The following is a 27,290-nucleotide window of genomic DNA, read 5'->3' on the forward strand; positions in this document are numbered from 1 at the left end:
AACAGTAACGGCAATATTGTTAAAATGATCAACTGTAATTGTATGCTCAGCAATACAATGATGCAAGAGAATTCTTAAAGACTTATAATGGAAAAATGCCATCCACTTTCAAAGAAAGAACTGATGGAGATGGAGAACTGATTGGAGTTTGAAAATTTATTTTTCTTGGGACTTTTTTTGGTCTGTGTTTTCTTTTGGAACATAGATAACATGGAAATATGTTTTGCATGACTTCACATTAAAATTTATGTAAAACTGCTTGCCTTCTCAAGGAGTCAAGGAGGGGAAATGAGAGAGAATTTGGAATACAAATTTTTTTAAATGAGTGTCAATTTTTTTTATATGTAATTGAGGAAAAATAAAATAAAAGTTACATACAAACAAGAAATATATAAAATATATAAATTGAATATAATCAATAGAGAGAAAGCACTAGAATTAAGGATTGGGAAATGCTTCCTGTAGAAGTAAGATTTTATCTGGGGCTGGAAGGAAGCCAGGAAGAAGAGATGAGGAAGGAAAGAATTTCAAGCATGGGAATTATTGTTCAATTGTTTTTTAGCTGTGTCCATCTCTTCATGACCCCATTTGGGGTTTTCCTGGCAAAGATACTGCAGTGGTTTGCTATTTCCTTCTCTAGTTCATTTTACAGATAAAGAAACTGAGGCAAACAGGGTAAGTTAGGAAGTATCTGAAGCCAGATTTCAACTCAGAAAGAGAAGTCTTCCTGACTCCAGGCCCAACACTAGCCATCACATCTTTAGGGATGGGAAATAATAAATGAAAAATTCCTGAAATCAGACAATGGAGTTTCTTGCAGGAGGAAAACCACTAGAGTCACTAGATTACAATGGAAGTGATATAAGTAATAGGAAGACTAGAAAGCTGGGGGAGGATATGTTATAAAGGGCTTTGAACATCAAACAGAAAGTTGTACTTGACCTTGGAGGTGAGAGGGAGCCCCTGAAGTTTACTGAGTTAGGAGGTGACACAGTCAGACTTATGATTTAGGAAGATCATTCCAGCTGAGTGGAGGAGAGCGTGGAGTCTCTTTTAGCTCTAAGATTTAAGTTTATGTCCCATGAATCTACTGATCATATCTCTGTCACTTCCTTTCCTGCTCACAATGTGCTCTTATGCTGTCCTTTGTTACCTCTGTCTCTTTATTTACAGGATGCTTTGCACTCCTCCACTCCAATCTCTGCATCTGAAATCCTTCCTATCCCAGCCGTTTAGGCACGATCTCTTTCTGGAAGCCTTCCTCCGTCTCCCGACAAAAAACACTACTCTTTCCTTGAATCTCTCACTGTATCTGCTCTTTGATTTATCAAATTTATATGACAGCGACTGATTTCTTCATCTTTGGTGTTGTTTGAAGGGTAGTCTAGCTAAGTCACAAAATGTTCATCACCAGGTTGGCTGTGGGGAGTTGAGTTTTTTATCATTTAATCAAATGACAAGCATTTATTAAGTGCCGACTATGTACCAGGCCCTTGTGTAGGCACTGAGAATGAAGGCCACTATCTACAAGTCACAGAAGGGTTTTAATATTAATTGATGAAGTCATGATCCTTGAAATTTTGAAGTAAAGTCAGTCAAATATTAAGTATTTACTATGTGCCAATCATTGTGCTAAGCACTGCAGTTACAAAAAAAAAAAAAAAGACAGTTCTTGCTCTCAGATTGCTCACAGACTAGTGGAGGAGACAACATATAAATAACAATGTAGTATTATTAATAATAGTAACTAATATCTGAATAGTGCTGAATATATGTGAACTGAGGGAAAGCAGCTGAGGGAAAGATGAGATGAAGTTGGGAGAGATTTGAAACCAACGGAGCAGTTTGGAGGTTACTAAAATCCTATGGTGAGAGGGAATGAAAGCTTCAACCAGAGCAGGAGAGAAGGTGACATATATGAGAACTGGTGTGACAAGAGTTAACTGGATGTGTGGAGTGAAGTGAGAGTGAGGAGTCAGGATTATACTGAGGTTGTTGTCTTTGGTGACATCCAGAGGAAGATTCAGGAGGAAGGGAGAGAGCGTGGGGAGGAAAATGCTGAGTTCTTTCTTTGGATATATTGAGTTTAAGATGCTTGTGGCATGTCCAAAATCAAAGAATTTTCAAGCTGAAAATGATATTAGTGTTCATGGATAATAGGTTAAGACCTTCCAGGTCAAATACTCTATACTTCAGAGAACTAAAGTATAAAGGACCTTCCAGGTCAAATACTTTATTTCCACTTCAGAAAACTAAGGTATAGAGAGACTAAAAGATTTGATCAAAAGCTCACAGCTAACAGAAACTCTTAACTCCAAATTTAGTATTTTTTTCTCACTGCCACAGGAGATCCAGGCTCACTTTTTTTTTTTTTTTTTTTGGCTGAGGCAATTGGGGGTAAGTGACTTGCCCAGGGTCACACAGTTAAGAAGTATTAAGTCTGGGAAACCAGATTTGAACTCAGGTCCTCCTGACTTCAGGACTGATGCTCTATCCACTGTACCACCTAGCTGCTCTTCACACTCATTTTTTATAAAGAGAGAAATTGAAATTCGCATTAGGAGAAAAAAGGTCCAAAATCACACAGAAAGTAAGTCAATGGCAGAGTCCAGAAACCTGGATGCTGGGCTCTCCAGAAATTTCTTACTAACCTGTCTTGTCCTCCAAATCTGACTAGTCTAGTTAGGACTTATATAGCTTGAATGGCTAATCCACTGAGCTCTGCATCTGGAGATGACTGGCTTTATTTTGAACACATGGTATTCAACCAAGATAAAATTAGGCACTGGTCTCTCAATCCCACCCTTCCCCAGACTTCCTTGGAGGCCCATTTGCAGCCATTTTGAAAAAATCAGGAATATCACTGACCTGTGACGGGTAGCACACTCAGTTTCGATATCTTCGAGATGAAATTCGGCCCAGGGATCAGGCATGTGTTTGGCTTTCTCGATGGCATGTTTCCAAGTTTCCTGCACAAGTCATACACCAGCAAGTGAAGAAAAGAACAAACCACAGCCCAATTTAGTTAGAGCAGTCTTACTTCCTCCTGAACTTCTCATTCCCCTGGATTTCTTCTCTCTCTGGACCAGGTGTTAGTTCAGGAAAAGAAAACAATTTCACTCATTATGCTTTTCAAGAATACAGTTCACCAAATGCTGGGTAAGAAATGAAGTTTCCTACAACTGTAGTTGTATAATAATTTTCACACCATCACTCTTTATGAGAAATTTTTAATTAGTATATCATTCAACCAGTTTTATGTCCACTGGCTCACAGTCAATGCAATATCTTAGCGTTCTTTAGACCTTTGTCCTTTACACCCTTTAACAGTTGAATAATTCACTTTATATTCCTGGGTCTGAGTATTTTCCTCTGTAAAATATAAGGTAATTGGAGTTGATGGCTTTGGAGATAGGTGCTTTTCAGCTCTAGAGCCATGCTCCTATAATGTGATAATTAACAACTTTTTATCCCACTTGAGTCTCTGAGATCCTCAGCTTGTGATCCTAGTCTAGAGTTCAGCCCAGAATCCAACATTTCCCTTCATTTTAAAACAGATGGACAAAAACCAGATTGGGTATGGTGGTACATACTTACAATCCCAGTTACTGTCATTCCACAAAGGCTCCTTTCAGCCTCCATTTTTAAAAAGACCTTTATGATCCTTCTAGGAATTATTTTTTCAGACTAATTTCCTTTAATTATTTTCCCCATCCACCTCCAACCAGGGCTGGCTATAAAATATCAATTCATCTTTTAATTCAATATTTTTTTAAAGCTCTCACTTTATGCAAAATACTCCTAGGTTTAATGGTAGCAAAGAATTGGGAATCTGAAATCGTGCCTATCAATATTGGAATGAGTGGATAAGTTTCTGGCATATAAATGATCACTTTTTTTGCAGTAAGAAAATAATGAATTGGATGGTTTCAGAGAAATCTGAGAAGACATGTATGAACTGATGTAGAATAAAGGGAGCAGAACCAGGAGCAATATTATCAAGATAAACAAGTTTAAATTTTAGAAATTCTAATCAACACAATGACCAATCACCATTCTAGGGGACTCAAGAGGAAAAATGCTAACCACTGTAGGTTCAGAAGACAGATTGAGATTTTTTTTTTTTTTTGACATGGCCAAGAAAAAATTTTGTTTTGCTTCACTATGTGTTTTTAATGGAGTCTGTATTTTTCTTGTTATCTTATTTGGGGTGGAAGAAGGAAGAGAAGGTAATAAGAGGAAGATAATTTGAATCTTGAAAATTAAATAAAATTCAATAAAAAAATAAGCAAAATCTTTGGGATTGTGATGACAAAACAAGATAAAGATCACATTGTGTTCTGCATATCTATAATAATACTTTTTCCTATTTATTCAGAAGTACAAACTTATCATCAGTCTTCTCCAACATACCTTATAATTATCAGAGAAACTAAAATGTTTCTTTGTCGTAGAAAGAATGATTGAACCTGTATGTGTTTGATGGCCTTTCTTCTCTTTTTAAAATTAAATTTTATTTTTTCAATCAATGAAAATCAGACTTCTCTCCCTTTCACCTCCACCCAACTGAGAAAAAAATAAAATAAAATCCTTGTTAGAAACATGTAAAATCAAGCAAAATAAATTTTTGCTAATATCCAAAATGTATGTCTCAATTTACACCCTAAAAGCCCATCATCTTTCTCTTTAGATATTGGGTAGCAAGTCTCAAAATCAGTTCTCTGGAATCATGGTTGGTCATTAATTTAATTAGAGTTCTACAGTCTTCCAAAATTTTTTGTTTTTACCTTATGTTAAAATTGATCTTACATTTATTTCACTATGTCAATTCATATAAATTTCCCCAAGTTTCTCCAAAATCATCCCTTTTATCATTTCTTATAGCATAATAGTTTTCTATCCATTAGTATTTGATTTTAGGAAGAAAAAACAATCTAAGTCAATTAATTGTGGCTTCGGAAATCTATGTACCTCACAGAAAAGCAACGAAATGGGTATAGACATGGAAATGGAAAGAACTGAGTTAAAGCTGTTTTGGGGCACTTACTGCTATCCTGTCAAATTACTTACTCCCATTCTGCCTCAGTTTTCCCATCTATAAAATGGGTATGATAATAATGATAATAACAACAATAATAAAAATATCACTTAATGCATCTCTGATTGTTGTGAGGATAAAATAAATTATTTGTGAAGTACTTTGTAAGCCTTAAAGAACTATATAAATGCAAGCTATTTTGAGTAGTACTCAGGGGCTGGATTTAAATCCAGAGCTGGTGCCTTTTACACAGCAATTCTACTTAAGAAGTTTTAATCCTATCAATTCCTGCCATCATCCTGATTTCAAAGGCTGATCTAATTAAAGTCAATTAATTCTAACTAAATCAATTATGATTTCAGAGGACTGATTATGAAATATGCTATCTGCCTCTGAAGAAAAAGATAATGGACCTAAGGGTCCATCATTATTATCAAATAATCTCTCTCTTCTTTGGAAAAGAGCAAATCTAATATAAAATACATATATCATAAATATTGAATACATAATATAATCTAACTCTAAAACATTTATTATTTGATTCAAACTTTATCTCTTAAATGAAGATGTAAAGTTTTCTAAAATTGATATTATCAATATCAATATGAAATTCCTTTCTGCTATAGTCTCTTCAACCAAGAGCGAAAACAACTTTCCATTTTAAGGTTAGTGAAGGCTTCAAGTTTAGTTAACCAAAGTCTTTATGAAATCTTGCTAAAACCAAGAAGAGGCCCAGATAACACTAAATTACAATGACTTAATTAAATTAGTCTATTGTCAGACTATTATCTTAATTAAAATTTGTTTGTTTTTTATATCATCTTCATTGCCAAATATGTCTCTCCTATCCATCCCTTATAACAGAATTAAAAAACAAACTTTTAACAAATTAGTGAAATGAACTTTCAGGTGAATTAGGCAAATCTATGCAATATTCCATATCTGTGGCTCCCCCAGGTTGAATTTTTGAAGGATAAGAAGTCAGGGACTGGATCTGGGACGTCACTGGTATAGGTAAACTCCTAGGTGAGGAGAATTCCTCTCACAACACAGATCAGTACTTTCTCTGCAAATTATAGCTTTAAAGAGTAAACACACAGAGGTTATTATGAGATGTCTGAAAGGCAATTGGAAATCTGAGATCAGAGGTCAACAGAAAGGTTAGGAAAAGCAGATTTGAGAATTATAATTAAATATTACAGTACAGAAGCTGATAAGATCACCAGGTGAATCACCAGTGTGATCTGGATAAAGAATTCAAAAAAGGTAGAGAGAACTGTATAAACAGATATAGGCAAAGAAAGCAGAACCACAAGTACAATATACTCAACAATTACTATAGCATAAATGAAAATAACACTAAAAAAGCATCTAAGTCAGATGAATTGCAATAAACAATCTTGACTCTGGAAAATTGAATATGAAACACTTCTTTCAGTACAGAAATGGGGGTAGGAGCACCATGGGTACAGAATGTTACATTTTAAGGTACAGTTGGCTTTTGTCTCTTATTTTTACTTGTTTTTCTTTCTTTTTCTTTCTTTCTTTCTTTTAAACAAGGCAGGATTCTTAGAAAAGGAGGGAGGTATCAGTAAATGACTGTGGTAAAGAAACAAGTATAAAAATAAAACTAAGAAGTAATAATTAAAAAAAAAAAAGGGCCAGTAGCTATTGTTCTCTATAAATTGCTTTCTAAAAATTGGACAAATACAAGGGCATAGAGTGAAACAAAATCCTTATCTTCCCAAGAATTTACTAAGCCTCTGAACATTTTGTGCCTGGGCAAGATTCCAGAATACTAAACCAGCAAACACATCCTGTATTGACTGACTCAGGTGTACCTAGCTATGAGCTAAGTTCGCATTAACATGACTGGAGTCACAAATGGAGAACTGACTGACCACCCAATCTCCCTTGCTAGAACACACTGCTCCCGTTTGCTAGTCCAGTACCCTTTTTCTGATCCCCTAGCTTTTAAAACCCATTTCCTCTCCAGCCTCTGGACACATGCTCTTTGTTCTCTGCCAGGTGGCAACAAGTAAATGCTTCCCAATGAGGTAATGTCCCATTTGTAGCTTTTACCAAGGGAACCCTGGAGGGGAGACAGAGGAATAACTCTCCCACCCCCCAAAAAGGCATTTTTCAAAATTATCTTGATGAATTAAAAAACAAAACAAAACAAGAGTTCTAAATGGGTCTATTTACCTCTCCTGGCTCTTCAGGGCATATAATACCCAAGTATTTAAATCTAAAATGTTCTCTTCTCTCTTTTCTTCCTTCCTCTCTACTTATTGGCAGGAATTCACCCTCTCCTCTGAGGAAAACCATATAGGTTTTTGCTCCATGTTTGAACCTAGAAGCATTTTAATGAGTGTTGACTACCCCAGAATACCAGATTCTTAATTTTAGCAAATAATAACCCAGAAAGATTCTGAATAATGTCTCAAAATTAAATGAAAATAGTTCTGGTAGGAATGAATTATATCTTTTGCTGCCTCTTTGTCATTTATCAGGATAAATCCAAAGCAATGGCCAGAGGGTATGAGACAAGAAGGAACTAGAAACCGTCTTCCTCTTTTTTCCCCAAAGTTCTTCAATATTTGGAGTACTTTCAACCAAGAATCTCAAATCACAATTTAATTTTTGTCTTGAAAATCAAATTCTTGGCAAAGATATTGGAATGGTCTGCCATTTCCTTCTTTAGCTCATTTTATACATGAGGAAACGAAGGCAAATGGGGTGAAAAGACTTGCCTATTGTCACATGGCTAGTAAGTCTGAGGCCATATCTGAATTCAGATCTTCCTGACTCCAGTCCAGGTGCTCTATCTACTGCACCATTAAACTGCTCTTCAATGCACTATTTCTGCCTTTTATCAATGAAAATACTGACAAATTCATATGCTCACAATGGAGCAATGAAATCCTCAGGGTGTGTACTTGTTACTATATTTCTTTTCTAGTCACAGATTAAAAAATCCAAGACATGTCCAAGTACAGTACACAAGTGCCTAATCTCCACTTGCTAGGACTAGAGACAAAAGTCAGATCTATTCCATAATTCCCATCATTTGGAGGATGGGGGAAAACACAGGGGGCTGAAATACCTTATTCTTTAATTTAACTTGTCCCTGCCTCTCCAACCTATTATAACAAACATACATTTAAAGCAAATAAAAATTCATTTTTCAGAATTTCATACTCTCTCTTTTTTTCTCTCAACCTTGGGCAGAAACCATACTTCTACTCAGCTAGAAAGGAGAAGCTGCTTAGTGGAAGAATAACACAACCTGAATCAGAAGACCTGGGTTTGTGTCTTAGATTTGCTACTAGGTCTGACTTCTATACTGCAAAAATGAGCTATTATAATTATCATTACTATTGTTAAGGAATACATGTACTATTTAATTATAGTCAACAGTCCTGAGCTTTTCAGTTTCATGCTGAAGGCATGCAAATGAGAAGTATTATGAAAATCTGATGCCAGAGGATTTGGATTCAAATCCAACCCTATTTTGGTATTTCCTGTGGGAGTTTGGGCAAATCAGATCAATTCTTGGGGTTTCAATTTCCTCATTTTCATCAATTTGACTCATTTACCTTTAACTCTATTACTGTTTAACTTTAAATTTTAGGATCCCATTTAAAAAAAAAAGAAATCAGTTGAATGGATAGTATAATTTTCCTAATATTTCCTAACTCTTTCACTCTCTATTCTGAAATCTAAGGTCTCATTTCATCAAAAGAACTTCCCATTCAAGTCAGTATAAAATGATTTCATGCATTTGGGAGTGATAACAAGCAAAGCAGAATGGGAGGCAGAAGGAAAGCTACTTCCTGAACTAGAAAAGCAGAAAACAAAAGGGTTCCGTCCTAAGGAAAAAGGGAACTTTATTTTGCAGTTCGCACTAGTGCCATTGCAATTGGGATTACAACAGGTGCAGTTGTGTGCTAGAGCTAATTGTTAATTTGAGAGCTGGTTGTTAAACATAGGCAATTCAAACAGCTCCTGTATGAGTAATATTGTTATTGTTGCTGTTTGTCCTCAGTTCTTTTTTTTTTTTTATCTCAAATCTTTATTTTGACTATGCTCTTTTTTTTTTTTGAAGGAAATGATACAATCTGAAATCTGAATTTCCTTCTCAAGAAGTGGTATAAGAACAATGACAGAAAACAGCCTTCAGTGAAAACAAAAAATTCATGTAATTCATGGAAAAAAACATGGTGCTTATCCTATTAGGGCATGAAATTCTCTGAAAGGTTACAGTATTAAATACAAACTTAAAGTAGATTTAGTGAAACACTTGTTCACTGTAATTTGTCCTTTTTCTTGAAGAGGATCCTTGAAAGGGGATCAGGGAGATGATGCTATGATGTGCAAATGAATTGGATTTAAGTGAGGAAAGGCTGTACAGGGTCACCTGCCTCACTTTCCCCTCCAGAGCTATCTGAGTCCAGTGGCCAGATATTGATCAAATCAACAGGAGATGATCCTGGATGAAATGGGAGACCAAGGCCTTTCTATTTGTTATCTCAGAAGAACTGGTGTCAAAGAGAATAGAATATATTTTCAATACACTGTCTATTTTAAGTGAATGTGATTTTAATAATATTTGGAAGCAAACTGATCATATTTTGTTCTGACTGTGCTAATCCAATGTTGAAAAGAAAATCTTAGTAATTAGAAATTTGTTAGAAAATTTTCCTAAAATCATTATTGGGCACTGTTTAAATAATCAACTATAATTATCACTACCTGAAATAATACAAGTTCACAACTTTAAAATATTTCTGGATAAAGTTAATTTTATTTATCACCAATCTAATAAAAAAAATCAAACCAAGCTAAAAAGAACTGAAAATTTATAGTTCTTTATAAGTAAAAAAAAATTATTAAAATTAATTCAGTACTAGGACTAAATGCAGGTAAATCCTGCATTTTTCTCATTTTTATTCTTGTTTGGCAAAGAGATTAGCTAAATTAATTTATTGTAAGACCTTGCTTTAATGACTGACATTCTTGAAGAATTTTCATTACTTTCAAATGCATTCTAGTCAAAATCAACTAACACTGAGGAAATAAAAGTCAAAGTCATTACCAGAAGAGCATTTGGGAAAATTTGAAAATTGGTAAATTTCATTAATTCATATAAGTTTGAAGACATTATATATAATAAAAACAATAAATGTAACGTTCTTCTTAGGTATTTATTAGAACAATATACTTGGCCTTATAAAGAACTAATGTTAAACCGTAAAACATGAAGTTGATTTTAATAATGTTGGGAATTTTACAGATAAGTAGATTAAATAATAGATCACATATCAGATTTAAGGACAATAAATGTATCTGGAAAAGAGCTTTTTCCAAATTGAGATCCTACTTCACTTAATTTAAGTGATTGAGACTGAGATCTAACTTCACTTATCAAATCATGTTTGAATTGCAACCACTGATTGGCTATAGGTATAAGAGTTTGGTAAAAGTCAATAAAAACATTCTAGGAAAATCAACTGGCTGCTTGGGATTTACAGTAAAGAATACTGTATGCTTTATTATTTTTAAATTGCATCATACAAGCTTTATAGCAGTAAAATTTATAATAAGCAGATAAATACACAAAAAATGAAAACTAGGTAGTGTAGTATATAGAGTTCCAGGTCTGGAGTCAGGAAAAGCAGAGTTCAAATGCAGCCTTAAATATTGACTAGTTGTGTGACAAGTCAGTTAACATTGTTTGCCTCAGTTTCCTCATCTGTAAAATGAACCAGAGAAGAAAATAGCAAGCCACTCTAGTCTTTGCCAAGAAAACTACAAAATGGGATCACAAAGAGTCTGACATGATTGACATGACTGAACAACAAATACACACACACACACACACACACACACATACTTTTCTTTAAAGGAAAGCTGGTTGTTAAACACTGCATTTTAACTCAGATACTATCTATTTTAATAGCTGTGAGACCAAGTCAATTTGCCATTGTGGCTATTATTTAGTAATAATAATAATAATCTCTATTTATATAATGCTTTAAGGTTTATCTATCACTTTCTCCAAGACAACTTGTGAGATAGATCATGGAAATGTTATTCCTATTTGCCAGCAAGTCAGCAAACAATCATTTATCTAATATCCACTATGTGTCATGTGCTTAAGGGCTGAAGATACAAAAAATAGTAAAAAACAAACAAACAAACAAAAAAACTAATAATTTGTGCTGTTAAGGAGATCATAATCCCATGCAAACAACTACATGTATAGGATACTCTGAAGATAATCTCAGAAAAAAAGTACTTGAGATTAAAGATGACAGGAAAGGTCCCTGAAGAGGCTTTAGCTGAGTCTTAGAGGAAGCCAGGAGATAAAGATAAAGAAAAGAGAGCTGATCACAGAGATCAGCCGGCAAAAATGCAGAGTGGAAAAATATTCATTTGAGCAACTGCAAGACATCCTTAGACTGAAGAATAAAAAGCAGGGAGTAATAGGAGAATGTAGGAGAGGTGATAGAGAGAAGGTTATGAAAAGTTCTAAACACCAAACAGAGAATTTTATATTTGATCCTGCAGAGTTTATTGAATAGGGAAGTGATAGGACAGGACCTTTAATTTTTTTTATTATAACTTTTTATTGACAGAACATATGCATGGGTAATTTTTTTACAGCATTATCCCTTGCATTCACTTCTGTTCCGATTTTTCCCCTTCCTCCCTCCACCCCCTCTCCCAGATGGCAAGCAGTCCTATATATGTTAAATAGGTTACAGTATATCCTAGATACAATATATGTGTGCAGACCCGAACAGTTCTCTTGTTGCACAGGAAGAATTGGATTCAGAAGGGTAGGACCTGTATTTTAAGAAAATCAATTTACTAGATGAATGGAAGATGGGCTTTAGTGGAAAAATAGCTGAGACAATAAGATAAACCTGAAGGTTATTTCTATAGCCTAGATGTGAAGTGATGAGAGTCACAAAGGTAGAAATGAGAAGACCTGGCAATGGAATGGATATGGGGAGCAAGAGGAAGAGTTGAGGATGACCCCTAAGTTTTGTTCCTGGTTGACTTAGAGCCTGTTGTACCTCCAAAAACAATAAGTGAAGTTAGATAAAGGAAAAGGTGTGTGTGTGTGTGTGTGTGTGTGTGTAGATAATTTTAATTTGGGACATGTTGAGTTTAAGATGTCTAAGGGACATCCAGTGGACAGTAAGAAATTTGAGAATAGAAGTCAGAATGGATGTTATGGCTAGACAAATAGATTTGAAAATCTTCTGCCTACAGACTGATAATTGGGAGTTGGTGAAATTTCTATTCACAAAATTAAACCAAGTTAGTTATCATTATGGACAAAAATTTCATGGACAACTGAATTTCTCACTCTAGCAATTAGTTTCAACTTTCTCCTTCCATTCAATCATCATTTTTTTCAAAATAGTTTTAATTATGAACTAAACATAACATAGTTTAATTTGAACTACATATTCAAAACTATTTACAAAACAGAACATAATGTAACATACTAATAAAAGTCTATCAATTATTCCATTGTGCCCCATTATAATCTCTTTGTATAGTCACAGTAGTATGCATGAATAATTTTTTTAATATTTATAGCCAGTATGACTCTTGTTATGCTAATTCTACTTTTATTTGCTCCACATTATTTCTTATAAAAATATATCCCCATTTCCTTGAACTGGTCATATCAAATGAAATCATGGACCCATCAAAACGTACTTTGTCATTTTAATAATGCTGGTTGTACCCACTGATTATAAGAAAACACCACTTTTTTTTTCAACTAATTTAACTGCAAATTTGGGTTTTGTTAGTTTTCTCCCTGTTATAAACAATATAATTATAATTCTTTTATATAAAAAGTTGTTTTCCCTTTCAGCTAAGAAATAAATTACTTTAATAGAATTACTAGGTAAAGGCTATTCACCAATCTACAACATCATCATCAATATACGTTTAAGCTTATAACACATGTCTCTTCAATATCTGTCCATTTAAAAATTCTTTTTGGTGATTATAAGTTGTTACTTAAACATACATTTCTCTATTAGGGAAAGTGAACATTCTTTCAAAAAGTGATTATTTATAACTTGTTTATAACCTCTATTATAGATGGTTTGCTTATATTCTTTGACTACTATTCTACTGTGGACTGGGTGTTGTCCTTATGAGTTTGGAACTGTTCCTGGATTGCAAGCTTTGAATATATTTACCATGCAAATTTCTTTCCCTAATCTGTTGCCTTTCTTTTGATTATATTGGGTTTCCATTAGAGAGAACTTTTAAGTATTCACATGATCAAATCCATCTATCATATCTACATTATTTTATTTAATAAGTTTATCAAGAATTTATTTTCTATCCACAACTGAGATAATAGTCCAAATAGAGGCAGCATCAAAATATAGGTTACTGTGTCGTTCTCTTGCCCCCCATTCCCATGTTATTACTTTGAAAGAAAACCATAGAGTAAAATATGTAAATAGATAAATTTTATGAAATGAATCCCCCCCCCTAATTATAAGTCTCTTTGATTTTATACAAGATGAATGGTAGCAGGGAAAAGGTGAATGGCAGAAAGATAGGGAAATGGAGGTAAGAGGGGAAGAACAGGATAATTGTGGCTTACAGTATAAGTATTCCTTTTTCTTTTTCTTTTAGTAATTGTTTTGTTTAACTCATTGATTTAATTGATCTGGAATTGAAGAGAAAATATGCTATGAGCTATGGATAAAAATTTTGTGGGCTTTTGACTATATTATCTTTTCCTTCCATTTAATCTTTTTCTATTCACAGCAACTTGAAGATGAAGTTAATTTTACAATTCCTCTCTGTCCTTGCGTAGTACCCATGAAATAGCAGAGGTTCTAAAGATCCTCTTCACCCAGGAATATGCTAAGGAATACAACAAGGACAATGGTCAGGAAACAAGGTAGTCCACAATTGACGTATTATTTTCCCACATAACCAAGAATTGGCTCTATAAAGGCATTTTTATTTATCTCATCTAGAAAGGAACTTAGAATCACACTTATAATTACAGAATGATTTTGCCCATCACCATCAATGGAAAAGAAAAAAAATCTGCTTGAGTAGATCCAGGAACAATGAGCTCAAATTGAAAAGAAGCAAATTTAAGTTTTATGTCCTAATAACTAGACTTGTCCAAAAGTGAAATGGGCTTTCCTTGAGAAATGATGGATTCCTCCTACTTGGAGGTCTTCAGGCAAACAGGTTGAAAGACCAGGCTGACCACTTGTTGGGATTGCCTTTATGTATGGGACTTGGATTATGTGCTGCTTTTTTTCCACCTGGCTCTCAAATTTAATAACCAGCCACAGAACTGTATTTAATTTTTAACATCAACACCTGAAGCAGCCTTGGAACTTTAGGAAAGCTGAGATTTGATTGCGACATGGCACCATTACTTGAACAATTTGAGAGAGGGTTGGGAAGGAGAGAATTTCATAGGTCTCAAGAGAAATTTCAAATTGGTTCAAGAGAAGGAACCCTACCTAGAAAAATAAATACCTTAATTGTCTTCAAGACTTATTTAAAATTATGGCTTTAGTTCCAAGCACAGAGTTCCCCTAAATCTCCAATCTTGGCCAATAAATTAAGTAATCGGTTAATTAATTAATGTAGTAATTAATAGGAGTACTATAACCTAAGTGGCCTCCCACATTGACTCCCAGGAAGATACTCACTTTAAAATGGAAGGAACTTCCAGGAGAACAATTAGATCCATACTGTTCATTCTTGGTTAAGTTGTTGTAGTAGTCAGAGACCTTGGAATTAGCCATCTTGTGAGAGCCAGGGTCGTCTGTGATGGGGCAGATGTAGTAGCCATCCTCCCCATCACTGTCATCATCAGAAAAGCCAGCATGATGGGAGTGAAGTGACCTGTTATTGTCAATGCCTTCCAGGCAGAAAATAAGATCTTCGTCTGCCATGTTTGTAGGGTGCCCGTTTTACCCACGTGGTGACGGAAGCAGCCAGAATGACAAAACAAATCTGATGAGGAGATGCCTGCTGAAAGATCAAGACAAAGGAGTGAGTGCCATTCAGTCAAAGACCTACACATTTTCTTTCTTTTTTTTCTATTAAAGCTTTTTATTTTCAAAACATATGCAAGGATAATTTTTCAACATGGACCCTTGCAAAACCTTGTGTTCCAATTTTTCTCCCCCATCTTCTCCAATAGATGGCAAGTAATCCAATATATGTTAAATATGGTAAAAATATATCATACACACTTTTCTAGGAGCTTCATTAAGGAAAGATTGCAACAAACAAAACAAAGCACCTACTACCATGCAAATAAGCTGAAAGGAATCAAACTAAGTTTGATTGTAAGTTAGATCCTCAGCACACTATACTTCTTGTACCGTTGTGAAACACCAAATAGAAATGGGGATTTCTAATCTATCTATAAGATTCCTGTTAGTTGCATGAATTAATCTTAAAATATGATGTTATCTAAGTTTTACTGTGTTTTTATTCATTTTGTTAAATATTTCTCAATTGCATTTTCATCTGGTTTGGATTTGCAGACAGATTGTGCTATACTATGGCACCATGAGGGTACTGTTCAGGGTAGACAAAAGAAAGTTTAGTAGGATGTAATGATTATTACACTCTAAAGTGAGAGTGAGGGAAGTTGGGGGGAATATTTGGGGTTTGTGAAATGCTATACACACATATTTCAATGTAACTGAAGGACAGGAATTGTCTTTTGCTTTTTTTTTTTTTTTTTGTTTCCCTAGTGCTTAGCACAGTACCTGGCACATAGTGTGGGTGCTTAATAAATCTCAATTGATTAATTTTGATTAAAAAGACATTCCTCTACTGGGAACAAATATATGATCATATTTGTTGTGCCTTGAGATCAGCCCTGCAGTGTGACTGGTAAGGTCAAGAAGGATATGGCCTGGGAAGAAGGAGGAACCAGGTCTAGTTTTGTCCAAACACGGGAGTGAGAAAAACTGATATTCTTAGTCCTGGAGTGGTCACTAATCAGCAATGTGAAACTGGGCAAATTTTGACCTCCTTCCTATCCCAATTTTCTTACCTGAAAATATTCCCAACACAATCTTATCTCAACACAACCACATCTTAGCTTTTTTTTTTTTTTTTAAAGGAGAAAATAAGATAGTACATGTGAAATTCCTTTGAACTTTTATGATACAAAACGTAAACCACTTATTACTGAGGATACAATTAAGACTCAGAAGAAACTGTTTCAATCTTTTATTATTTTATTTTCAAATTATTTTCTGGAGTTTCCTTATGGGGAGCATGATCAGTCTTTATAGTTATGTGATCCTAGTCTGGAAGTAGGTTTCCAATTTCTAGAGGTTCTTTTTTTGAAACTTTGGACATTCTGACCCCAGGCTGACACTTCATCTAGGACAGAATGGTTCCTGACTAAAGGAAAACTTAAACCAAGAGGCAACATAAGCCATTGTATGTTTGTTGTATAGCTGAACATTTGGCAATAGAGATGAAAGGAACCCTTAAAGGCCATCAGATACAACTCTTTTATTTTTTTTTCTCAATAGTATTTTATTTTTCCAAATACATGTAAAAATAATTTTCAACATTTATTTTTGTAAGACTTTGTGTTCCAAATTTTTCTCTCTCCTTCCCTTCATTTCCTCCCCCCCCTCCACAAGACCACAAGCAATCTGATATAGCACTTTATTTTTTCGCTGAAGCATTGACTTGCACAGGATCAAATAACTAGTAAATATCTAAAGCGGAGTTGGTCCCAGGTTCTTTGATTCCATAGATACTGCTCTTTTCACTTTCCACATGAGAGACTTCTCAGGACATGACTCACAAAAATGTGAGATTAAAATTTCTATCGACATTAAACACTTTTGAAATTCTAATAACCATGAACTAAGGTATTTGTTTCATAAGGTTGCCTTTTCCTAGAAAACATTTTTCTCCAAAGGGCCTGTACTCTGGTCATGAGGTCTATCATTAAAGACTTCTGACCATCTTTAATGGCCTGTGGACAATCCGAGGTAAGACTTAGCCATAAGTTCTTGTCATAGTCAGCTGCCCTGGATCATCTGCCCTGACCCACAAATCCAGGGTGAAACCAGGGGGTCCCCTCTGCTGTTTGATCCTTTTGTTCTCTGGCTCCCTTCCCAGAACACCAGGTTCAGCTTCCCAGGCCCCTGGAAGATTTCACCTTCTCCACGCTCATTTATCACGGAAAGCGGATGGCCCCACTGGGTATTTTCCAAATCTGGCATTCAGAAGACTCTTCCCATCTTCTAGGAAGAACTGGTGTTTCTATTCTGAAGTAGCCTCCAACTTTTCATTCCCTCCTCAACCATCAAAATTTCTCTTTAAGAACCTTACACACCCAAATAAGGTACTGAGTGCTGCTGTAGTTAGGGTGTTACAAAAGAAGCCCTGCTCATTTCCCTGTTTTTTGTTTATTTGTTTTTTAGCTTAAAGCTCCTCTCTGAAAAAAAAGTGGAAATTTTTTATTCTTCTGAACTCTCATAGACTTAAGGGACTTATCAATCTTGCAGCATCCTTAAGATTATTCCCTAAGTGTTCTTTGTATGTAAGTTTATGTCCTTAACTGGACTTTAAATTTATAGAAGGCAAGGATTATGTGTTTTCCTTTTCCAATATTCCTCAGGATGCACAGTAATGGACCTCCTAGCCAATGGTCCCTTCAAATATTGAGTAAGGTATGTGGCAAATAACATGGGAATAGCAGGGGAAGTTAGCATTGTTTTAATTTTCCAGGAGCAGCAGTGATCTCAAGTTTCAAAACTGGACCCAAGTTCCCCTGCCCTGTCTTCAAAAGATTTACAATTTGGGGAATATGGGTAAATTAAATTAGGTTCTTAACTTTTTTATATCATTGATACCTTTCTGATCTGATGAAACTTTGGAACTCTTCTCAGAATAATAACTTTTTCATGTGAAATAATTTATTTTTAATAACGGCCTTTTATTTTTCAAAATACATGCAAATAAAAAGCTATTATTAAAAAATTAATTATTATTCTGAGAAGAGATCCAAACATTCACTCTTGTAAAACCTTATGTCCCATATTTTTCTCCTTCTCTCTCCCTCTCACTCAGACATCAAGAAATTCAATATAGGTTAAACATGTGCAATTCTTCTAAACATATTTCCACATTTATCATGCTACACAAGAAAAGTCAGATCAAAAAGGGAAAAAAAGGAGAGAAAAAAAAACAAGCAAGCAAACAACAACAAAAAGGTAAAAATTCTATGTTGTGATCAACATTCACTTCCCATAGTCAGAATAATGTTTTTAAATATAGAAATTAAAACATACAAGATTACAAAGTAAATCATATCAAAACAATTATCAAAATAGTTTTTAAAAGTTTATGGACCCCAGGTTAAGAACCTCTCTATTCTTAAGGAAACTAATTTAACTACTTTTTTTTTTTTTTTTTTCCTGATCTGTGTCCTAGAGATCACTAAAAGGCAGAAGCTTCAGAGAATTTTCCCTCAGGCTTAGATTACCTTTGGTTAATCCACATTAACCATCAGTCACTATCAGAGGTAGAATGAAACAGGTGACAAAAAAAAAATGGAGCAGAATTGAAAATTTCAGCTTACTAGCATAACAGTTTGAAGCCATGAGAGAGAACACCAATAGAAAGTTAGGGATTTGGGGTCATGACAAGGCTAGTAACTTGGATATCTGTTTAGTAAAACAAACAAAATTTCCCAAAAAAGCCCCAAAGGGAACATGCCATTTCCAGATCTGTCTCTGGGGCCATTTCACTCACCACCATCCAATTAGAAACAGCTATATCTGGCAGCCTGCACAGCAGAGAAAACTATGTTCAAAATGCATACTACTGAGTCTTATGGGCCAACCGGAGCTCACTACAGTCCCAAAGCAGGTCTTGTTCTCTTGTGTAGCCGGGGTACCATTGATGACCAAGTTTGGAGAAAAGGGATGGAATCTTTCCCTCACTTCTCCTGACCCACAGCAGTAACCAGAAACAACTTCCTAGTTATAAATCAATTTTATGAGGCAGTGGGGCACTTTAAAAAAAAACTGAAATACTCATTTTCTTTATATTCAAGAAGGCAAGGGAAGAAAAAAATATGTTTGTTCCAGATTATTCAACCATATCATTCCAGGGCTGTTCAAAAAAAGGAGTTCCTTCTAACCACTCCCTGGATCTCTGTCTCATAGCTTTATTTTTATTTAGGGAAGCTAAAGTACAAAAACTGATAAAATCATAAAAGCTTTGGCACAAGGAAAGAATTGAATAAATATTCCCAGCTTGATTTTCTTTTTTCTTTTTTTAATTTTTATTTAATAATTACTTTATATTGACAGAATCCATGCCAGGGTAATTTTTTTTTTACAACATTATCCTGTGCACTCATTTCTGTTCCAATTTTTTTCCCCTCCCTCCCTCCACCCCCTCCCCTAGATGGCAAGCAGTCCTTTATATGTTGGATATGTTTCAGTATATCCTAGATACAATATATGTTTGCAGAACCGAACAGTTCTCTTGTTGCATAGGGAGAATTGGATTCAGAAGGTATAAATAACCCGGGAAGAAAAACAAAAATGCAGATAGTTCACATTCGTTTCCCAGTGTTCTTTCTTTGGGTGTAGCTACTTTTGTCCGTTATTTATCAATTGAAACTCAGTTAGGTCTCTGTCAAAGAAATCCATTTCCATCAAAATATGTCCTCATACAATATCGTTGTCGACGTGTATAATGATCTCCTGGTTCTGCTCATTTCACTCAGCATCAGTTCATGTAAGTCTCGCCAGTCCTCTCTGTATTCATCCTGCTGGTCATTTCTTACAGAACAATAATATTCCATAACATTCATATACCATAATTTACCCAGCCATTCTCCAATTGATGGGCATCCATTCATTTTCCAGTTTCTAGCCACTACAAATAGGGCTGCTACAAACATTTTGGCACATACAGTGCCCTTTCCCTTCTTTAGTATTTCTTTGGGATATAAGCCCAATAGAAACACTCCAGCTTGATTTTCAATCTAATTCTCAACCCCCTTTTCTCACCTACTGATATGTAAGAGTAATTAAAAACTCAGTGCTATTTATGATATCAGAGTTTTAGACTCCCAAGTCACAAAAGTTCCTTTAGAGACCATTAACTAATTCTTAGGTGGATGAGAAGTCTCACTAAATTCTAGGAAATTTTAAAACTAAGAAAAGCAAACTTTTTTTTTTTCCTGAAGTAACTGGGGTTAAGGGATTTTCTAGGAAGTGTTAAGGGTCTGAGACTAGATTTGAACTCAGGTCCTCCTTTTTTCAGGGCTGGTGTTCTATCCACTGCACCACCTACCTACCCCAAAAAGCAAACATTTAACAAAAAAATTTATTAAAAAAAAAAAAAAGCACTTTCCCCTTCTACAATCATAAAAACAGCTCCTTCAGCCAAGATCATAATTTGGTTTCCAAGAACACGTTTTCCTTTCCAGGGCATGAATACAAAACAGTGGATTCATCAATGGCTTTTCCTTAACCTCAATGGACTGACTTACCAGGAGACTGAGATAGAGACCAATAAATGAGTTCTGTGAATATTTGCATTTGCCCAAAGCAAGTTCCTTCCATCAAAAAGCAATAGGTCATTTAGTCATCAACATCACCAAACACATATTCAATGTTTAGGGGTAGGGTAGTGAGTCAGACATTGCAAAAGATATAAAGAGGTAACAAGGTCTTGTATTTGATTGTAATAAAATAATACTATGCTATGAAAAATGAAAAACTTGGGGCACACTTACATTAACTGATGTAAAGTGAAATGAGCAGGACTTGAAGAACACTGTACAAAATAACGGCAATATTATTTTTTAATATTGCTTTTTATTTTCAAAATATATGCATAATTCTCAACACTCACCCTTGCAAAACCTTGTTTAATTTTTTCCCTCTTTCCTCCATGCCCTCCCCTAGAAGCAAATAATCCAATATATATTAAGCATGTGCAATTCTTCTATACATGTTTCTACAATTATCATGCTGGATAAGAAAAATCAGATCAAAAAGGGAAAAGTAAGAAAGAAAACAAAAAGCAATCAAATAACAACAAAAAAAGTGAAAACACTATATTGTGATCCACACTCAGTCCCCACAGTTCTCTCTCTGGGTGAATATGGCTCTCTTCATCACAAGATCATTGGAACTGGCCTGATTCATCTCATTGTTGTCAATAGCCACGTCCATCAGAATTGATCATCATATAATCTTGTTGCCATGTACAATGACCTCCTGCTCATCTCACTCAGCATCAGTTCATGTAAGTCTCTCCAAGCCTCTCTGAAATCATCCTGCTGGTCATTTCTTACACAACAATAATATTCCATAGCATTCATATACCACAATTTATTCAGCCATTCTCCAACTGATGGGCATCCACTCAGTTTCCAGTTTCTGGCCACTACAAACAGGGCTGCCACAAACATTTTTGCACATAAAGGTCCCTTTCCCTTCTTTAAGATCTCTTTGGGATACATACAGGCCCAGTAGTAATACTGCTGGATCAAAGGGTATGCTCAATTTGATGGCCCTTTGGGCATAGTTCCAAATTGCTCTCCAGAATGGCTGGATTTGTTCACAGCTCCACCAACAATGTATCAGCGTCTCAGTTTTTTGACATTCCTTCCAACATTAGTCATTATCTTTTCCTGTCATCTTTGCCAGTCTGAGAGGTGTGTATCTTTTCTTAATTTGCATTTCTCTGATCAACAGTGATTCAGAGCATTTTTTCATATGACTAGAAATGGTTTTAATTTCTCTGAAAAGGATACAAAGTCATTTAATGTCTTATTTTTAGGCATCGGATTTAGTCTATCACTGCGTCATAACTATATTAACTTGAAAATTATACTTTGTCTTTTATTTTCTTAATGAAAAGGATACAATTAAAATATATTTTATTTTAAATGATTGTGAAATCACATGTAAGTATAAATAAAAATAAATTAAATTTAAAAACAACAGTAGAGGCATCAAGAACCATGGAAATTCTAGGAAAGGAGATTGCTAAAGGTAGGGATATCTGGAAGACTTTTTGTGGAGATGGAGATGGAGCTTGTAAAAAAAAAAAAAAGAAAGAAAAAAGAGTAAGATTTAAGTAACTGGAAAAGTTCTTGTGTGTGTCTTGGGGGTTGGGAAGTGAAGGGAGGGGTTATATACCATAAGAACATGAATAAAATGAGGAGCCTGCATGGAACTCATGGAAACAAAGAACAGACCAGTAGGGCTTAGAAGGATAGGGTTGGATCTGGAATTGTGGAAGTTAAGTATGAGAGGGTTCAGTGATGGTTGATATTCAAGAAGAATAAACAAGTGGCTATTGGAATACATGGGAGCCTAAGTCTTTCATCAGTCTCCTGGCTTGGTTCTTTGATGTGTTGGCCCATTAAAAATGGCAATGTGTAGAATGGATTAGAAGGAAAAGAGATTGAGACAAGAAAATCAGATGATTGAAATTGCAAAAATTCAAAAATGATGATGTTCTAGATTGGGAAAATGGGCAATATAAATGCTGTTCCTCTATGCCCTATCCCCAAATCTGACTTTCAGGGATTGATTGTTTCTTTATCCCTTTTATGGTACACATTCTGGAGAGCAGTTTGGAACTATGCCCAAAGGATTATCAAACTGTGCATATCCTTTGATCCAGCAGTGTTTCTACTGGCTCTGTATCCCAAAGACATCATTAAAAAGAGAAAAGGATCCACATGTGCAAAAATGTTTGTGGCAGCCCTTTTTGTAGTGGCTAAAAACTGGAAACTAAATGGATGCCCATGAATTGGAAAATGGCTGAATAAGTTATGATATATAAACATTATGAAATATTATTGTTCTGTAAGAAATGACCAGCAGGATGATTTCAGAGAGGCCTGGAGAGACTTATGTGAACTGATACTAAGTGAAATGAGCAGAACCAGGAGATCATTATACACGGCAACAATAAAATTATACAATGATGAATTCTGATGGACATGACTTTCTTCAACAATGAGATGATTGGGGTCAGTTCCAGTGATCTTGTGATGAAGAGAGCTACCTACACCCAGAGAGAGGACTGTGAGGAACTGTGGATCACAACATAGCATTTTCACTTTTTTGTTGTTTGCTTGCATTTTGCAGTTTTTCACATTTTTTTCCCTTTTTGATCTGATTTTTCTTGTGCAGCATGATAATTGTGGAAACGTGTGAATCAAGAATCTGTTTTCAAATACTGTCTCAGGCACACTAACTGGGATTCTGTATAAATCACAGTTTTTTCCTTTTCTTAATTGTCTGGGTACTTAAGCCATGGTGTGCATCCCAGCCTCTGCTGCAGAAGCCAGAGAGCCAGATACAAAGCTAATTAGGGTGACAGAATGAGGTAGCAAGTTCTCTGCACATAGTGTTACTATGAGTTAAATGATTAAATCCTGAAAATCCCAGGATGGGATCCCAGTCTCTAATGTTAGTGATAATCAAGATCAAGTGAAACACAGAGAGAAAAAATGAAATATTGTAACAAATTTTAAGCAGTTTAGGTCCATAGTCAATAGGTATCAGAAGCAACTAGTGACAAGTCAATTCAATAAACATCTTTCAAGTGACTGGAAGGACAAGGTATTGTATGAAACACTAGGGATACAAAAACCTCACATTCTATCCAAAAGAAAAAAAAAAAGGAAAAAGAAGTTTATTCCCTCAAGGAACTCACATTCTTGGAAGGGGAGTGGACATGGATGTTTAATTAAGTCTGTACAAAGTATTTTGATTGAAAATCATTTCTTATTTTCTTAATAGCAATTTATTTTTTTCCAATTACATAATAAGATAATTTTTAATGCATTCATTAAAAAAATTGAGTTCCAAATGTTTTCCCTCTCATCCTCACTTCCTACCTCCCTATGAGGTTGGCAAGTAAGTTGATATACATTATATATGAACAATCATGTAAAATATATTTCCATATTAGTCATGTTGTGAAAGAAAAAACAGATAAAAATTTTTTTAAAAGGAAGTAAAATAATATGCTTTAATCTGCATTTAGATTCTTCAGTTCCTTCTTTGAAAGTAGATAGTATTTTTCATCATGAGTCCTTTGGAATTGTCTTGGATTGTATTGCTGAAAATAGCTAAGTTGCTTATTGCTGATCATCATATAATATTGTTTTTACTATATACAGTGTTTTTCTGGTTCTGCTCACTTCACTTTGCATCAGTTCGCGTAAGTCTTTCCAGGCTTGATTGCAAGTGATTTCAATAAAAGGGAAAGAGCCTTAATAATTGAAAGAATCAAGAAGGGCCTCAAGTAGAAGGTGGACCTGAACTACGCTTTAAAAAAAAAAACAGGTGAGGAGGGCATTCCAGATACGAGGGACCACTTGTACAAAGGCATGTTGGATGTCATGTAAGTTTGATTGAAAGGTTAGGTGGGAGCCAGACTATAAAGGACCTTAAATGTCAAGTAAAGGATTCTGTACTTTGTCCCAGAGGAAACAGAGAGCCATTGAAGATCTGAGTAAAACAATGACCAACCATAACTCTACAGACTCCTGATGAAAAATGATATCACATCTCCACTTAGAACTGATGGGCTTCCCTCCCCTCCCTCTTTTTTCCTCGAGAAACTTATTTTGTATAACTATTAATATTTGTAATATTAGATAAAGGGAAAGGAAATAATTTGAAAATGAAATTAAAAAAATTTCTGAGTTGGAGGAAGTGCTTTTTAGGAATATTAATTTGACAATCGGTTGAAAGATGGATTAGAGAGGGGAAGGACTTCATTTACTAAGAGTTTAATCTCTTAAAGATTTTTATTTACTTTTAATACACATTGCTTTTTGAATCATGTTGGAAGGAAAAACCAGTACAAAAGGGGAAAACCATGGGGAAAAAAAAAAGAGAAAAAAGAAGTAAACAACGGATGTGTTGATTTACATTCAATATCCATAGTTCTTTTTGTGGATGCAGAGGCATTTTACTTGAACCACTGAGAAGAACCAAGTCTTTTATAATTTTGCATTGTGTACAATGTATTCCTGGTTCTACTTGTTTTGCTCAGCATCAATCTATGTAAATCTTTGTAGGCCTTTCCAAAATTAGCATGTTCATCATTTTTTATAGAACAATAATATTCCATTACCTTTATATACCACAGCTCAGTCATTCCCCAATCGATAGGCATCTACTCATTTTCCAATTCTTTGTTGCCACAAAAAGAGCTGCTACAAACATTTTTGCACATGTGAGTCCTTTTCCCTGAAGAACTAATTAAATGCCCACTGCAACACCAAACAAGGGAAGATGAGGATCTGAAATAAGATGTTGTCTTTATGAATAGAGACAAATTAGGGAGGGATAGATATGAAAAAAAAATTGCGGAGAAAAGAACAAAAAAAAAGTTGTGACATTTGTTTAGATAGGAGGAAAGAGGAACAAGAAGGAGTCAGAGATGACTCCAAGGAAATGAACCTGAGTGACCAGAAGAATGTAGGAATTAAGGCTGGTCCAGGTATGACCCTAGTTTAATTTAGTGGAAAGCAATAGTATTCTCCAGCCAAAGGTTATCTTTTCCCTCCTTGCCATTCTTGTGCACACATAAAATACAAACTGGTCTGCTGCCTTACAAACCAATAATAACCCACATTCATACAGTCCTCTGAGGTTACGTTGACTTCATACATTATCCGTGAGATTGTGAGGTCTTTGAAAGCATGGATTATCTTTTACATCTTTCTTTGGTTCACAGTACTTAGGCACATTCCCTGGTACATAGTAGGCACTTAATAAATACTAATTGATTGACTCACAGTCTTGTGATACATAGTCAGGGCTATTATCAATTTCTCAATGTTAAAGAGAAGATGTGAAACTGTGCCCAAGTCCACAGAGTTGGGATTTCAACCCAAATTTCCCAAGTCTTGGCCCTTTTCCCCATTACATCACCCTCTTTCTGGTCCCTCCCTGCCCCCCAAGCCATCTCCTCCTTTGGCATGGTACTCCTAAAAAGAACTTTCACATGCATGATTTTATGATGATATCTTCAGAACATTCTTTCAAGATTGTAAAGGCAAGTATTATCCATCAAATTTGACAGATGGGGAAATTAAGGTCCAGGAGATGACATTATTTACTTACGGTTAAACATCTGGTTGGGGCCAAAATTAGGAACAGAACTGAGACTGTGAAATTGATCTTTCCAATGCAGAGGTTTTACCATGTTATACCCCTGCTCAAAAATTTTCAGTAGCTCCCTATTGCTTCTAGAATAAAATACAAAATTTTACAGCTTAAAAATAACTGTATGGATATGTATACATATATTGTATTTAACATATACTTTAACATATTTAACATGTATTGGTCTACCTGCCATATGGGGGAGGTAGTGAGGGAAGAAGGGGAAAAATTGGAACAAAAGGTTTTGCAATTGTCAATGCTGAAAAATTACCCATGCATATATCTTGTAAATAACAAGCTATTTAAAAAAAAAAAAAACTCTACAGCTTAGTATTTAAACTTCTCTACAACCTACCTTTTCAGTATTATTTTATATCATTCCTCCTCAGGCACTATATTTTCTGTCCCAAGCAAATTGAAAGAACTACCAGCTATTCTCTTTCTTCTAGCTCTAGGCATCAATACAAGATTGAACATTCGTTCTTCATTTATGTCTCTCAGAACCCTTCTCTTTCTTCCAGTCTCACTTCTTCTATTTTATTCTTCCTACCCCTCCGTTTAGTATTTAATTATTGTTGTTTATTCTGTACCCTCTGGGGAAATATTAATAGAGTAATTTTACATAAATGTGATATTGTAAGATTGCAAAGTTCTTTGCAAAGCCTATGAGGTAGATAGTAAAAGTAGTTTTATTTCCATTTTAGAGATAAGAAAATTGTGGCTCTAAGAGATTATGTGATTTGCATATGGTCCAAAAAGCCCTTCAGTGTGAGGTGGGATTTGACCTTAGGTCTTCAGCCTCATTGAATCCACTATTCTTTCCATTATACAAGTAGCACAGCCTCTCACAGATTAATGATATTTGTTTATTTAAAGCCTATGATGGCCTTCTCTCCTATCTTCTATAGCACCTGGGCACAGGGCTAAATAAATACTGATTGCCAAGTGCAAAGAAACCCCAGTAAAAATAGGCTCAATCAATAATTTTGACTAAACACATGCTACCACCATTTGTT

General features: G+C 35.0%; 1 protein-coding gene across 4 annotated transcripts in view; it reads right to left on the reverse strand.

Annotated features, from left to right (window-relative positions):
• The window catches only part of EEF2K (eukaryotic elongation factor 2 kinase), a 77,566-nt gene that overhangs the window by 45,289 nt on the left and 4,987 nt on the right, over nt 1–27,290 (reverse strand). For 2 of the 4 annotated variants that reach the window (XM_052001185.1, XM_052001162.1), the window contains exons 1-2: nt 14,767–18,078; nt 2,869–2,969 (exon numbers count right to left, since the gene is read on the reverse strand). In XM_052001185.1, coding sequence (XP_051857145.1) covers nt 2,869–2,969; nt 14,767–15,012 — 347 coding nt within the window. In that variant the 5' untranslated portion in view covers nt 15,013–18,078. Of the gene's footprint in view, nt 1–2,868; nt 2,970–14,766; nt 18,079–27,290 lie in introns of those variants that run through there. The other 2 variants (XM_052001176.1, XM_052001169.1) reach the window with 2 other exon arrangements.

This window comes from Antechinus flavipes, chromosome 1 (assembly GCF_016432865.1).
Source record: "Antechinus flavipes isolate AdamAnt ecotype Samford, QLD, Australia chromosome 1, AdamAnt_v2, whole genome shotgun sequence".
In the NCBI taxonomy this organism is placed as follows: domain Eukaryota; kingdom Metazoa; phylum Chordata; class Mammalia; order Dasyuromorphia; family Dasyuridae; genus Antechinus; species Antechinus flavipes.